General features: G+C 35.9%; 1 protein-coding gene across 1 annotated transcript in view; it reads left to right on the forward strand.

The window, feature by feature from the left end:
- Positions 1 to 16599, forward strand: part of ZSWIM6 (zinc finger SWIM-type containing 6) — a 199881-nt gene that overhangs the window by 168271 nt on the left and 15011 nt on the right. The window contains exons 5-8 of the mRNA XM_021076973.1: positions 8159 to 8338; positions 13282 to 13458; positions 13729 to 13875; positions 15921 to 16067. Coding sequence (XP_020932632.1) covers positions 8159 to 8338; positions 13282 to 13458; positions 13729 to 13875; positions 15921 to 16067 — 651 coding nt within the window. The remainder of the gene's footprint in view (positions 1 to 8158; positions 8339 to 13281; positions 13459 to 13728; positions 13876 to 15920; positions 16068 to 16599) is intronic.

Here is a 16599-nt window from a genome sequence, read left to right on the forward strand (position 1 = left end):
GTATATAGAAATGCAACAGATTTCTTTTTATTAACTTTGTGTCCTACAACTTTACTGAATTCGTTGATGAGCTCTAATAGTTTCCTGATGCTATCTTCAGGATTTTTTGTATATAGTATCATGTCATCTGCAAACAGTTTCCATTTTCATTTTCATAATGATTAGTGATGTTGAGCATGTTTTCGTCAGCAGTTTGCCATTTGTATATCTTCCTTAGTGAAGTATCTTTCCAGATTTTTTGCGCATTTTTAATAGAGTTGTTCATTTTCTTGATGAGTTCTGAGAAGGCTTTACATATTCTAGATACAGGTTCTTTGTCAGATGTATGATTTGCACATATTTTCTTTCAGTCAGTGATTTGTCTATATGATCCATTTTGAGTTAGTATTTTAAAATAAGCTAATTCAGTTAACCTTTAAATAACTATATTACAGACTTAAGTTCCCATTTTTTCTATAAATATCCAATTGTTATAGCATTAGTTGTTGAAAAGATTTATCTTTTCTCCGTTGGATTGACTTTGAACTTATCTGTTTAGGTCTGTTTCTGAGCTCTCTAATTTATGTCATTGATCCATGTGCCTGTTCTTTCACAAATCATGCACTGTCTTGATTACTCTTAACTTTTATAGAAAGTCTCAAAATCAGGTACTAGGAGTCTTACAACTTTGTCTTTCTTTAAAATTGTTTTGGTTATTCTGTATTTATTTTTGGTCAATATGTACACAGATGCCTTTTAGGTTTTTGAGTAAAGTAGTATTGAATACATACAGAGATCATTTTGGGGAGAATTGACATCTTAACAGTTTTGAGGTTTCCCATCTGCTTTTTAGGATTGTCCTTGATTTGTTGGTGTTTCGTAGTTTTTAGCAGAGACTCTGTACATGTGAATTTATAACAAAGTGTTTTGTGTTTTTCTGTAATAATATAAATGGTGCTTGGGGAGTAAATTTTGATCTGTAATTGTTCAATTTAGCAATAGATGCACATTTGGTTTCTTGCTTTGAACTTGTATCATATGACCTTGCCAAACTTACTAATCAGTTTTTAAGAGCTTTTTTGTAAGTTTGTTGTCTGCAAATCTATGCCATTGGTCTTCTTTTCTTGCTTTACTGGCCTGGCTAAAATTACCAGTGTGATGCTGAGTAGGATTAGTAAAGCAGACATCTTTGCCTTGTCTTTAAATTACAGGAAAAACATACAGTCTTGCCATTATGATGTTAACTGCAGGTTTTGGGGGGGGTGTCTTTTTGCTTGCTTTTTTGTTTTGCAGATAACCTTTATCAGATTAAGTTATCTCCTATTCCTGATTTGTTGAGAGTTTTATTTATTATGAAGGAATGTTGAATTTTGTCACTTGCTTTTTCTACATCTGTTGAAATGATCAAATGGGTCTTCTTCCTTAGTCTGTTGATGTAGTGAGTTACACTGATTTTTAACGTTGATCAAGCCTTACATTCCTGAAATAAACCCTACTTGGTTGTGGTCTGGTTTTTTGTTTTGTTTTGTTTTTTAATATATTTCTTAATTGGATTTGCTAGTATTTTGTTGAGGTGCTCTGCTTTGATATGTAATTATATTTACTTGTAATGTTTCTTACCTGATTTTGTTGTCAGATTAATTCTGGCCTCATGAAAACCATTTTCATCTTTTTCCCAAAAGATGTATATAGTATTAGTGTTATTTCGTTCTTTAACTCTTGGCACAGTTTTCCAGGGAAACACCTGGAGTTGCATTATTAGAGATTTTTAACTGCAGATTTAATTTCTTAGATAAATTTAAAGCTATTCAGGTTACTATTTCTTCTTGAGAGAACTGTGCAAGTTGGTAGTTTTCAAGGAATTTGTCCATTTCATCTAAGTTGTAGAATTTATGGGCATAAAGTTGTTCATAGTATTCCCTTATCAGCCTTTTAAATGCTTTTAGGATCTATAATGATGTGCCCTTTTTTATTTCATGATACTGATATTTTGTCTTCTATTTGGGGAGTCAGTCTGATTATAGCTTTATTCATTTTTTTTAAAGAACTAGCCTTAAAAAAAGAACTATCTTTTGATGTTATTTAAAAATTTGGAAGGGTGGCTTTCCATTTTATTGATTTCTGGTATGTTATATTCTTCCTTCTGCTTTCTTTAGTTTTTTTTTTGTTTGTTTGTTTGTTTTTTGTTTTTTTTTTTTGTTTTTTTTCCTTATGGTCACACCTGTGGCACATGGAAGTTCCTGGGCTAGGGGTTGAATTGGAGCTGCAGCTGTAGGCCTTGCCACATCCATAGCAACACCAGCTCCAAGCTCTCTCTGCCACCTACCCCTTAGGTTGTGCAATGACAGATCCTTAACCCACTGATCGAGGCCAGGGATTGAACCCATATCCTCATAGAGACTACATCAGGTTCTTAACCTACTGAGCCACAATAGAAACTCCTCCTTGCTTTTGGCTTTGGTTTCTCATTCTTTTCTAGCTTAAGGTGGGTATTTAGATTATTGATTTGAATCTTTCCTTTTCCAATATAAGCATTTAATACTATAAACTTTCTTAATATTTTTTAGCTGTAGAACACAAATTTTGGTGTGTTCTTATTTGCATTTTATAAGCATTTAATACTATAAACTTTCTTAATATTTTTTAGCTGTAGAACACAAATTTTGGTGTGTTCTTATTTGCATTTTCATTCAGTACAAAATGTGTTGTTTAATTCCTAGATATTTGGGAATTTCCACGTTTTCCTGTTATTGATTTCTAGTTTAATTTTCCTGAATCTGAGAACATGCTTATGATTTCACTTCTTATATATTTGTCAAAGTTTGTTATGTGACCCAGAATATGAAATATCTTGGTAAATGTTCCTTGTGCATTTTAGAAAGTGTAAGCTTTGGTTTTGTTTTGTTTTTTCTACTGATGTTAAATAGAGCGGACTGTGAATGTCAGATTGAATTGGTTGGTAGTGTTGTTTTAGGTATTCTTTATCCTGGCTAATTTTCTGTCTACTCGTTCTGTCAGTTATTGAGAAAGGAGTATTGAGATCTCTAAATATAATTGTGGATTTGTCTATTTCTACTTTTAGCTGTCAGTTTTTGCTTCATATATTTTGAAGTCTTGATATTGGGTGCATCTACTCATTTAAGATTGTTAGATCTTTCAGAGAACTGACTCTTTTATCACGTTATGGTTTCACTTTATCTGGTCTGATATTATTCCTTGTTCCAGAGTCTATGTTGCCTGATAATCATATGGCCAATCTCGCTTTTATTTTTAAAGTGTTTGCATGGTATATCTTTTCCTATCTTTTTCTATTTAATTTATCTCTGTCATTATATTTGAAGTGGGTTTCTTATACATAGCATAGAGGTGGGTCTTGTTTTTTAATCTGATTTTACCATCTTTTTTAATTGGTATGTTTAGACCATTTTCATTTACTATAATTATTGACGTGCTTGAATTTAAGTCTACCATTTAATCATTTTTTTCTATTTATCCTCTTTGCCTTCTCTTTTCCTTCTTTGGATTATTTAAATTTTTTTTAGTATTTATCTATTGTCCTTTTTATTTGTATCTCTGTATATTTTTTAATGGTTTCAGTATTGTAAGAAATATACCTAACCTTAATCTATTTTGAGTTAATATTTTACCACTTCAAGTAGAATGTAGACTCTAACAACCACATAAGCCCTTTTACTCTCCTTCCTTTGTGTTACAGGTTTCATGTGTATTACATCTCCACACACACGTAAAACACCACAAGACAATGTTCAAGCTTTTTTTGCTTTCAGTAGTCATATTAAAGAACTTTAAAGGACAAAAATAGTTTATTACGTTTACTCAGACATTTATCATTTCTGTTGCTCTTCCTTTATTCCTGTAGTTTTCAAGTTTGCCTCTGATATAATTTCTCTTCAGCCTGAAGAACTTCTTTTAGCATAGGTCTCTTGACAATATATGTTGTGTTTCCTGATCTGAGAATGCCTTCATTTCACCATCATTCATGAATGATATTTTTGCCAAGTCTTGTCCCACTGTCTTCTCTCCTCCATAATTTCTGATGAAAAATCACTAATTATTTGAGTCATCTTCTTCTTCTTTATTTCTTTATATATATATATAGTTTTTGCTTTTTAAGGCCGCACTTGGAGGTTCCCAGGCTAGGGATCTAATCAGAACTATAGCTGCTGGCCTATACCACAGCCACAGCAACTCGGGATCCAAGCCATATCTGCGACCTGCACCACAGCTTATGACAATGCCAGATCCTTAACCCACTGAGTGAGGCCAGGGATCAAACCTGCAACCTCATCGTTCCTAGTTGGATTCATTTCTGCTGCACCACAATGGGAACTCTGAGTCACCTTCTTTATAAAGTATTTTATTTTTCTCTGACTACTTGCAAAAATTTTTTTCTATCTTTTGTTTTCAGTGATTCGATTATGATGCTAGGTATGTTTTTATTTATGTTTTTTGTGGTTAGCTCAGCTTTTTAGATCTGTAAATTCATATCTTCAATTTTGAGACGTTTTCAGTCATTATTTCCTTCAAGTTTTTTTTCTGTACCTATGTCTCATCTTCTTTCAGAACTCCAATGATACAAATGTTCCTTTTTGATACTTCCCACCTGTCTTAAGGCTCTGTTCATTTTCTTCTGATTATTATTCTCTGTTCTTCAGATGAGATCATTTCTATCTTCAAATTATTGACTTTTACCTCTTTCATAACCATTCTACTATTAATCCTATCCAGTGAATTTTTAATTTCAGATACTGTTTTTTCAGTTGTAACATTTCTGTTTACTTTTTTTCATAGTTAATATTCACTTCTTTCATTAGTGTTTATCTCATGGAACGTAATTATAATAGTTGCATAAAGTCTCTGGTAATTCTAACATCTGGTCCATTGTTGTTTTTCTTTTTTCCCCTTCGAGAACTGGTTTCATTTCTTTGTAAGCCAAGTAATTTTGGATCCTGGTCATTTTGAATGTTGTATTGTAAGACCCTAGGTTCTATTATAATTTTTTTAAATCATACAGTCAACCAGGATAGATTCAATCATAAGTTTTATTTACCTTCTTTGAGTGATGTCAGTATACTAAATTTTCAAAGCTTTGATTACGTTGCCTTGGGTCTGTCTCAGGCATGTGATATGTGACCAGTACTTGTACATGCTTTTGTGCAAAATATCCAGGGATTCCCCCCTCACCTTTGTAGTGGCAGGGGTTCCCCATTATCAGTCTTCTCACCAGGTAGATAGATGAGGTTTCTCTCAAGTTTTTGCTCCATATGCTTTCTACATAGTAATTCCCCAAGCAAGGCTAATCTTACATGCAAGCCAGGAGAGAAGAGAGGGGGAAAATTAATAGGAAATTCACTCCCATAGGGCTTACTTCAAGTTTTATCTCCCTCATCTGCTTGCTTGTTTTCATAGTCCTCAGATTCCTGCATTTTGTATTTTGTCTGGTTTTAGTTGTAGTTATGTGGAAAGATAAGCCATAATGGGCTTTAACTCTGTCTTGACTAATCACATCTTGTTTCTAATTGGCATTTTAAAATATGGAAATGTAAACTGTAAATATTTCTGGCTTAGGTTGTGGCCATCTTTGTTTTTTGTGGGTAAACAGTATTTGATACATAAAATACCAGATTCTCTAGTGGAAGAATGTAAAGCATCTTTTTTGGACAAGCAAATCATAAACTGACCATTCTTACCTTTATTCTTCACTTGGTTAACACAACAGATTAAAATACACACAGATACATATACAGACCTTTTCAAAGAAAAAGTTTGTAAGTGGCTTTTAAGTGCTGGTATCTGTCTTGTTTTGAAATTACTAAAGTAAAACTTGAACTTTTTAAACTTGTGAATTGTTTGCTTGAATTAATTACCTTTTTGAAGAATGTAGAAAGGAATGATAAATTTTATCAGTACCTTGATTATTCAAATTATGAGTTATGCATTCTGAATTCATTATGGATTTTCTTTTGAAAAACAAGGAACTTTTAAAAATTGAAATATAGTTAATTTATAATATTGTATTAGTTCTCAGTATGCAGCAAAGTGATATATATATATATATATATATATATATATATATATGTATATATATATATAAACCCTGTGACACAACAGGTTTGGCAGTGTCTCTGCAGCACCAGACATAGGTTTGATCCTTGGCCTGGAGCAATGGGTTAAAAGATCTGTTGCTTCAACTGTGGCTATGGGTTGCAACTGCAGCTCAAATCTGATCCCTGGCCCAGGAACTCCATAAGCCATGGGGCAGGAAAAAAAGGAGGAAAAATAAAAAGAATATATATATTCTTATTTTCAGTTCTTTTCCATTATAGGTTATTACAAGATATTGAATGTAGTTCCCTGTGCTATATACTAAATCCATGTTGTTTATCTATTTGATATATGGTAGTGTATATCTGTTAATCCCATATTCCTTTTTATCCCTTCTTCCCCCCTTTCCCCTTTGGTTTTTCTATGTCTGTTTCTGGTTTGTAAATTCATTTCTATTATTTTTTAGATACTACATATTAGTGCTATCATATAATTTTGTCTTTGAGTTACTTATTTCACTTAGTATGATAATCTCAAGGTCCATCCATGTTGCTGCAAATGTCATGATTTCATTCTTTTTGATGGGCTGATATTACACACACACACAGACAAACACATATGCACCCACATCTTCTTTATCCATTTATCAGTTGGTGGACACTTAGGTTGTTTCCAAGTCTTGGCTATTGTAAATAGTGCTGCAGTGAACATTAGGGTGCATGTGTCTCTTTGCCTTTTCTGGGTATATGCCCAGGAGTGAGTGGGATTGCTGGATCATAGGGTAACTGTGTTTTAAGCTTTTTAAGGAACTTCTATACTATTCACTGTTGTGACTGCACCAATTTACATTCCCACCAGTAGTGTAGGAAGGTTCTTTTTTCTCCACCCTCTTTCCAGTATTTATTATGTGTAGACTTTTTGATAATGGCTATTCTGGCTATTAGATGATGCCTCATTGTGATTTCGATTTGCATTTCTCTAGTAATTAGTGATGTTTAGCATCTTTGCATGTGCCTGTTGGTCTGTTTGTCTTCTTTGGAGAAATGTCCATTTAGATCTTCTTCCCGTTTTTTGATTGGGTTTGGGGTTTTTTGGACATCAAGCTGAATGAGCTGTTTATTTTAGATATTAAAAGCCCTTGTCAGTTGCAACATTTGTGGATATTTTTTCCTGGTCTGTAGGTTTGATAAATGTTTAGTGATTTCATTAATAAAAAGAAATAAATTTAGTAATTTCATTTATATGAAGGTTAGGTCCTGCTTAAATCATTTAAGGATGTATGTTTAAATAAATTTTATTTTTAAAAGATCTATTGATATATAGATATGCATACTAATTAATAAGCATAATAAAGTTTGAAATGCTTATAAGGAGGCTGGAAAATGGCTTGAGTCTGTTTTATGCCTTTATGATTTTATTGTAAAAAGATAATCTTAGAAGTAAATTTATTTATTTATTCATTTATTTATTTTAGAGCTGCACCTGCAGCATATGGAGGTTCCCAGGCTAGGGGTCTAATCGGAGCTACAGCTGCCAGCCACAGCGACAGCCACAGCAACGTGGGATCTGAGCCACGACTGCGACCTACACCACAGCTCTTGGCAACGCTGGATCCTTAACCCACTGAGCAAGGCCAGGGATCGAACCTGCAACTTCTTGGTTCCTAGTTGAATTCATTTCCACTGTGCCATGACGGGAACTCCAAAAGTAAATATAATTTTTGCAGGGAAGAACCAGTTAGAGTGGTTTGTTGTGGCATCAATGAATAAAAAATCTGCTTGTGAATTAAAGTAACAAATTGGTCCTTAAGGTTGTATTATTCTTTATTGACTTTCATTGAAAATGTCACACAAGTAGGAAGGTGATTACATTTAGCATTTGAAATAGCTTTCATCTTTATGTGTAACTGTGTTTGGATTTTTGGTTCAAATTTGGACTCTGTTGTCCTTCTTTCATTAAGCTCTGTATAGAGCTTTGTTGCTTTGACTAAGGGAGAATTGAGTTATAAAAGTGGCAGACTTGGGTCCATTTTGAAGTGGTTTATCACTAGCTCTTGGAATTGGATATTTGTAAAATTTTGGAAAATTTTATTCCCTCTCTCCCTTTAAATTAGGTGCCCTGTGGATGTGTATAGTTTTAAATCCCCACTGTAAGTTGGAGCAGAAATCCAGTTGGTTAAAACAGCTAAAAAAGTGGAATGGTGTTGATGTCTGTCCTTGGGAAGATGGAAATCATGGCAGTGAATTACCCAACTTAACCAATGCTTTGCCTCAGGGTGCAAATGCCAACCAAGGTGAGTCTAGTGATAGTCTGATCACTTTGTATCTACCTAATTGTGCATATATATTAATAATAGTGATTAATAATTTGGGAAAATTATTTAACTCACTTAAGAACTTACTATAACTCAGGGACTTAATATGTTTTGACTGTTGAATGCGTGTGTGTAATTTTTATGTAAGACGTTTGTGTAATTTTTTTTCATATTCTCAGAATGAAGATGGCTATAATACTTACTTGTATTTGTATTTGTTAAAATTGCCTATTAATCATTTACTTTGAATTTTTTTTAAATCATGGAATGGGAGTTAGTATATTATTTTGTAAGGCAAAATATTGGGAGGTTTGAGGAGCTGCATTTTTTAAAAAATATCTGTTGGTCAATTCATATTTGGGCTACTGTGCAATTAATCGGTTAAAAACTCTTAGTTTTAAAATATAGCAAGTAAACAGTCTGTGACTGGGCTGTAGGGGCATGGGGTGATGCTAGCATTCAGGCCAGGAAAATTATTTATTGTAAAAGACTGTCTAGCATACTTATTCCCACTTACTATAGGTTAAATGTGCCCTCCAGTCTTTGAATAACAAACAAATGTTCCCAGACATTTCCATATATCCTATTAAGAACCTCTGTCTCTCAGAATTCTGTGGTGGTTCAGTGGGTTAAGGATCCACTGTTGCCACTGCCGTGGCTCAGGTCGCTGCTGTGGCGCAGGTTTGATCCCTGGTCTGGGAATTTCCACATGCCTCAGGCATGGCCAAAGAAAAGCAAAGAAAAAAGAACCTCTGTCTCTCATTTCTATACTGTTTTTTTCTTTTTCAGCTTCTCCCTTTTTATTGGACCCACTCATTTAGCTCAAGTCTCTCTCATCTTAAAAAAATCTTTCCTTGCCCCCATTTTACTCTCTAGCTTCTACGCAGTTTTTTCTTCTCTTTCAGATCTGAATCCTTAAAGTAGTTAACCCTTGAAAATAAAAATTTCCTTCGCTAACTATGTCAGAATTTTTGTGTGATTTTGTGCTCCCCACTTTTTTTGAGAAAATATGAAAGACTTTAAAGTTATGATAGGAATTCCTGTTGTGGCTCAGTGGTAACGAACCCGACTAGTATCCATGAGGACGAAGGTTCAATCCCTGGCCTCACTCAAGTGGGCTGAGGATCTGGTGTTGTGGTGAGCTGTGGTGCAGGTCACAGACACAGCTGGGATTCCACATTGCTGTGGCTGTGGCAACGGCCTGTGGCTGCACCTCCAATTGGACCGCTACCCTGGGAACTTCCATATGCTGCATGTGTGGCCCTAAAATCAAAAAAATAAAGTTATGATAGGTGCATGGTGGGAGTCAAATGACATCAGAAGGATTCAGGAATCAAGACTGTCTTTGTGTGTGTGGTGGCCCCATCTGGAGCTGGTGCTCCTAAGAAAGAACTGGACAGTATGCTGAATATGAAATGTAGTGTTAGCACTGTGTTTTCAGTCTCTACGAAGAGAGAAAATGGTGTATATTACTCCATAGGGACTTGTCCAATCAAAAAGAAGTTTCAGGACTTGGGAAAGATGATTGTCTGGCACTCTTTTGTCTGGAGATATTTGCCTTGGGAATTCAGTATTTGAAATCTGTCGTATCTTTATTGTCCATGATGATATTATTTAATAACGTCAAAAAAAATAAATCTGTCTCTTACACCCCAAGTTTTTTTCCAGAAGCTCAGAATTTTCTAGTTTAACAGTTCAACATTTATTCTCTTCCATTGCTAGGCAAGGGCATGCTTACGTCTGCGCTGGCAGTATCTTCAATCTCTTTTTAACTTCATAATATTTAGAAGTTTCTCTTTTTTACCCCCCCCTCTTTTGCAACTTCCATCCTAAAGTTTTTTATACTTTACTTTCATTATTTGGTTACTTTCCCTCAGTTAAACGTAAATATTCCATAGGTTTTAGAAAACCCTTAAGAGAGTAGTGGTCCAGCCTCCAGATGAAACAGTTCATTTCATTTATGGTTTGGCCCAGGGTTATGAAGTCAGGACTAGTTTATAAGGGCAATATTTATAGTTGTTGTGCCTGCAGGCACCAGGACTCCAGCTTTTAGCAGAATACCCATATCCTCCACAGGGGCTGTCAGAAGAGACATTCCTACAGAGGCGCTCTGGTGCTCAGCCTGCAATGCTTTGTTGGAGGACTGGGCAGACTAGCTAGGGGAGAGACTTTGGTGACCTGCAGAGCCTAGAAACCATGCAGCTGGGCAGAATATGCATGTGGTACAGTTGACAGGCAGAATTGTGTGTTTGCACATTGGGCTGAATATGAGATGCAAATCAGGCCCTGTCTTGGCTGAGAGTATTTGTTGGCATTAACTCACATCAACATTAGAATCTATACCCTTTGAAAAGGTAGGGTGTATTAATACATACACTTTATTTAAAATTTTTTCTAAGTTCCTGTATTTATCATTTTAACAATTTAAGATTATCTCTTTTTCCATGTTATTGCAAAAATAAACCCACAGAGATTTAAGATAAAAATTGACCATGATTTTGATAGTTAATCAAATCACTTTTTGTTAGTGTATCTTTTTAGTCATTGTGTATGTACATAATTATTTTTTGTTTCTTATGCTGCTATGGAGCTTTATATCTTACATTTTCATTAAATATTATTATTATTTTGTTGGTTGTGGTCCTTTTGTCTTTTAGGGCTGCAGTCACTGCACATGGAGGTTACCAGGCTAGGGGTCCAATCGGATCTGTAGCTGGCAGCCTACACCACAGCCACAGCAACACTAGATCCAAGCCACGTCTGTGACCTACACCACAGCTCATGGCAACACTGGATCCTTAACCCATTGAGCAAGGCCAGGAATCGAACCCACATCCTTACGGATGCTTGTTGGGTTCGCTGACCGCTGAGCCACGATGGGAACTCCTCATTTAAATATTAAGATACCATTAGTATCATTAAATATTATATATAATTTGTATTTAATCTTTTTTGTTACATTTGGTCTTACTGGTCTCTTAGAGCTAACCACTGTTAAAAGCCCAGTGTTTGTCCATTGTGTTTCTCTGTGATCATATAGTCACATAAAAACATGAAAAATTAATATTTTAATTTTTTGAATGGAATCATACTCTACTGCTTGCTTTTATTTTCAGTACCACAGTGTATCAAATAGACAGGTAGAATTTTCATTCTTTTAATACATACATAATACTGAGTTGCTCTTTTAAAGTCTCCTTTTAGTCTTAGAGTCTATTTCCATGATTTGTGACAAAGCCATTTGAAAATAATTGTGTGAGGTTTGAAGTTTGGAATATTTGATTGATTGACTGTAAGAAGTCATGGAACCAGTTTCTTATTGGCTATGGGTTTATTTATTCTACTCTGCAAAAAGCCCTGGTAGGTTCAAAAGGCCATTAAATATAGGACCCACTCTTCCCATTTGCAAAGTGTATATCTGTCTGCTGCTAACAAGAAATCTGGATGGGAGCCAGAACAGATACAACAGTATTTATGCCTCTCATATTATCTGTCATCCATGCATTTTGATATCTCTGCCATTCAGATACAGATGTCTCAGTCCACCTGAGACCAAGCTGAAGTAACGTCTCTCTTTCTGTTAAAGACCATTCAGAGGCCTTTCAGAAGAGCTGACATAGCTGAATTTGGAGTGAGGATATCTGTGTTTTGATCTTGACTGCCGTTGCCTGGCCATGTGACCTTGGCAAGTCACTTTACTTCTCTCAATTTTCAGTTCCATCAGCAGAATATAGAGGTTGGACTAGATGAGTTCTCAGAGTGCTTCTTGATTCTGTTGTGTTTTGACTTTTATGATTTCCTTTATGTCTGTGCATAGCCAGAGCTCCAGGGACAGGAAGATGAAACTTTACCAACTAAGGAAGCTCCACATTTTGCTTCTCATTTAGTTAAGCCTCAGAACAGTGAGGGGTGATTCTTGAACTAAGTGAGGCACACATAAATAAAAATAGTTTGTTACCCTGATTTTAAGTTGAGGCTCTCTAAGGTTTGTGCCACAGAGGAAGGTAAGTCTGAAGTGAGGAAACAAGGGATGGGAGTGCAGATAGAATTTGAACCATGTTTTCCAGAGGAACTGAATAATTCCAGAACCTGGGGTAAGAATATCCTTGATTCCCCAAACATTTCTTTTCTCCGTCAGGTCCTGAAACTTGAATCCTCTTCGGAGTATATGCTTCTGCTCTTTTGTGATGCCCCAGCATACACTATGCTGGGGACATCACACCAGTCATGGAACCTGCACAGGAGTCAGGAGGCAGCCTGTAGGGGCAAGGTAAGTGCACTGGTTTGTTTTGTAGCTATGTTGTGTGGCTTTGTGAAATGTTAAATATATGCATTTATGCCCCTTGGGATATAAAGTGGCATTTGATCATTATATCCCAAGAAGCATAATAGTTTTAATTGTGCAAAACCGCACAATATAGTTAAAAAATACAACCAAAAGCACAACCCTTCTGCATATTTTTAAAGGCTGATTGCATCTTCCTGAAAGGTTCCATGGCTGGTGTTTCATCTCTTGCATAGTGTTTGTGAGAGCTGTTGATCCGATCAGGGCAGCCCACCACAGCACCTCAGAAGTGGGGAGCAGTGAGTTTTCATGTGTTTTTTGCCGAGTGCCTCCTTCGAGTGTATTTGGCATGAAAACTAGACTTGACAATTCTTTTTGCAGGATGCCTTTAACCTTAGCTTTGATGGCTGCAGAGTGTTTGTGTTTGATAAAACAAGTGAGTGAATGGTGGCTCTTTGGGCTGACTTGCCTCCTAGTACTTAGGACATAAGAGTAGTCATTCTTCATTCTTCTGCTTAGGGGGTGCAGGACAGTGTGTGTGGGTGTGTTCATGAACATCTGGCCACAGAATGGTATGACTGATTTATTCACATGTGAATAATAGCTGACACGACTTTCTAAATTGTGGAAAAAACAGATTCACCGAGCAGGCCACATCGGACAGTGTTCACCCGAGCCATCGAGGCATGCGATCTCCACTGGCAGGATAGCCACTTGCAGCACATTATCAGCAGTGACCTATACACCAACTACTGTTACCATGACGACACTGAAAACTCCCTCTTTGACTCCCGAGGGTGGCCCCTCTGGCATGGTAAGTGGCCAAACCGGAAAGACATTTCCATGACTTACTTCTTTGTTTAGTTTCTATAGCATTATTGAAGTGGGAGGTGGAGAGTTGAGGGATTCAATGGGAGATGGATGAATGCTTGGCAGTAGGAGTTTTTCTTTCAAATCCAAGTTCAGGAATCGTTTCTTGTGTCTTTTTAATAGTATTTTTGGGAAAAACATCTCACTGTTGGATCCTGTTTTTAAAGTTCTATCTCACAATGGCAACTCCCTGTCCCCCAACTTTCTGTTTTAGAACATGTTCCTACAGCCTGTGCACGAGTGGATGCATTACGTTCTCATGGGTACCCCAGAGAAGCACTGAGACTGGCAATAGCCATTGTTAACACGTTAAGACGACAGCAACAGAAACAGTTGGAAATGTTCCGAACTCAAAAAAAAGGTGACTGTGTGAAGGAGTTTATTTCCACTGGAATGGGATTCTTGGTGATGATGTCATTAGGCTTTATCCTCCTTGGAGAGAGAGAGCTTTTTAAAATTAGGCCATGGAAATTGCTTTACTCACCACTCATTTGAAATATTAAATAGCTGAATTGTGAAAAATTTTAGGCATTTTTCCTAAATGTTGAATGTTTTAAGAAATATGATTTTTCAACAAGTTTCTTAGGTTAGTTAATTTTTTAAGGGAGAGTTTTCATTTTTGTTTTCTTACTGTTTGGGTTAGTATGTCTGAATTATCTAACATGCAAATTAAGCAAATAATTCATTTTGTGAAAGAGCATTTTAGTTCTGACAGTAAGGGCTCTGGGGATAGACCACCTGTGTTTAAATCCTGGCAAGAGTTCCCAGTTGGGAGACCTTAGGCATTGACTTGACCTCATCTATGGAATGAGGCTCACTTGAGGATCTGTCTCTTAGACTTGTTGAAAAGATTAAACTGGTTAATTCCTGAAAAGCACTGAAAGCCAGGCCTGACATAGTGTGGAAGCACGTAGAACAAAACATTTTAATTATAGTGATTTGTACATCAGGACATGGTATGTATTTAGAATAATCAAACAGAACTCCTGGGTTTTTCAAATTCTGTAAGTAACATTTGATGAGCTGTTAACTTAGAGAACACATTTAATTCTCCTTTATCTCAGTTTATTAAACTTTTAAATTTTATACAAGCATTACTGAGTAATAATAATTGCAGAAGGGTTGTATTGACATGTATAAGGCCCTGATCAGAAAAAAGAAATATGTATGCCTTTTCTGATGAATGTGTGTACTTCTTTTTCTTCTGTAGGTATAAATCTTTTTATGTTTCTTTGGTAGATTTGTTTTGTTTTTACTCTGGAATTTTATTTCTCATTCAGGGAGAAGTATTTTTATTTGCTATGGTGGTTTTTTGTTTTTTTGTTTTGTTTTGGTTTTTGGTTTTTGGTTTTTTTTGGTTATGTTTTTGTTTTTTTCTTTGGGTAATTTTACACACACCTAGGGTACAGCTGCAAATTATCAAAAGTTGCAGAAGTAGAGTGGAGGTTGGAGCGAGATATTTGTTCTAATTCTTAATACCCTCTATATTTGAAGTATTATAAATGTTAACTAACATTATCTTTTATATGATGAAAGAAAATTCCAAAGTTAACATTTGAATCAAAGAAGGGGGAACTCAGATGGGATTAGAATGTGATACCCCCTGACATTGGGTATATAAGTCTTCATATTCATCTAATCATCACAGGCTGCTAGATGTATTTGAAAAACAGGTTGCTTAGTCATTTGGAAAATTTTTCTGAGATCTCCCTTTCCCTAAACACACAATCTATGGCCAAGAAAATGAAAAGGATATATTTCAACCAAATTATATATTATTTTCTGCTGTAGTTCTCCTTTGTGACAAAGGTCCTCTTTTAATTGGCTTGTAGATCCACATTTAGGGAGATTTTTATAAGGTGAGAGGGGAGTAATTTAATAATATTCATAGGGGAGTCCATGTCTGACCCAGGCTACAGTTGCCTTCTAGACTCCCTTTTAGATGACCTATTGAGCAGTGACTATGAAAATATCTCCTTAGTATAGTTTTAGAGTTAGCTATCCAATGTGAATTCCAAGGGGACTTCTCAGTTCTCCCCAAAGCCACTCCTAGGAGATGAGGGGAGTTGTCCTTAGCTTCTCAGGTGAAAATTTGGCATTCATTTTTCCTCATACAACATGATCTTTTAATGTAAGTAATAATGTTACCCTAGTACCCTGGACACATGAATTAAATAGATGTTTGAGAGCTGTCCTGGGAAGTTAGTACCATTTATACTGACTTACAGATGAACGTTTAGAACTTAAAATAGTTCATAAGTTGGGAATAATATATATCCTTATTTTTTGATTAAAGAGGAATTTTGAACTGACTTTAGTATTAATTTGTCAAGATGCTGCTCTTAAAGGGTAAAGCCTCTCTGCCCTCTACTTCTCTCCATGTCTCAATTCCCTTTTCTTCCACAGAGCTACCCCATAAAAGCATAACCTCAATAACCAATCTGGAGGGCTGGGTTGGACACCCCCTGGATCCTGTGGGTACTCTTTTCAGCAGCCTTATGGAAGCCTGCCGCACTGATGATGAAAGCTTCTCAGTGTTCTCAGATTTTACAGGTAAAACCATTGACATTTGTCTCATGCTTTTTTCCCCTAAACCCTGAATTGGTATTGGTCATTGTTTTTCTTCAGTTTGTTTTATGACTAGCAGTTAACAAGAGAGCAAGGAAATGGATACCCTCACACTTTTCAGGCAGACCTTTAAAAATGGGGGAAAGTCTTAGAGTTGAGAGTTGTCAGCATGTGTCAAGAACCTAAAAATATTTATTTCCTTCTAGTCAGTGATTATGCATCTAAGAGTTTATCTGCATTTACGACTATTTCCCATCAGAAGAAATTAGGACATACATCATGTGGAAGGGAAGAAGGATTGTCCCTTTTCTGTCCCATGGCAGGGAAAGCTTGGAGGATTACTTATCTTGACCCTCCAGAATTTCTCCTATGGTGGTTGTCTTTATGGTTTCTGGGTGACCCAAACTCTCTTAGGAGAGTGGAAGTTATGACTCTGAATTCACTTTCCTTGGGAGTTTGACAGTTGAAGTTTGTTAAAAATGTCTAATAGGAACACACCTCATCAGAGATGAGAGAA

This window comes from Sus scrofa, chromosome 16 (assembly GCF_000003025.6).
Source record: "Sus scrofa isolate TJ Tabasco breed Duroc chromosome 16, Sscrofa11.1, whole genome shotgun sequence".
NCBI lineage: Eukaryota > Metazoa > Chordata > Mammalia > Artiodactyla > Suidae > Sus > Sus scrofa.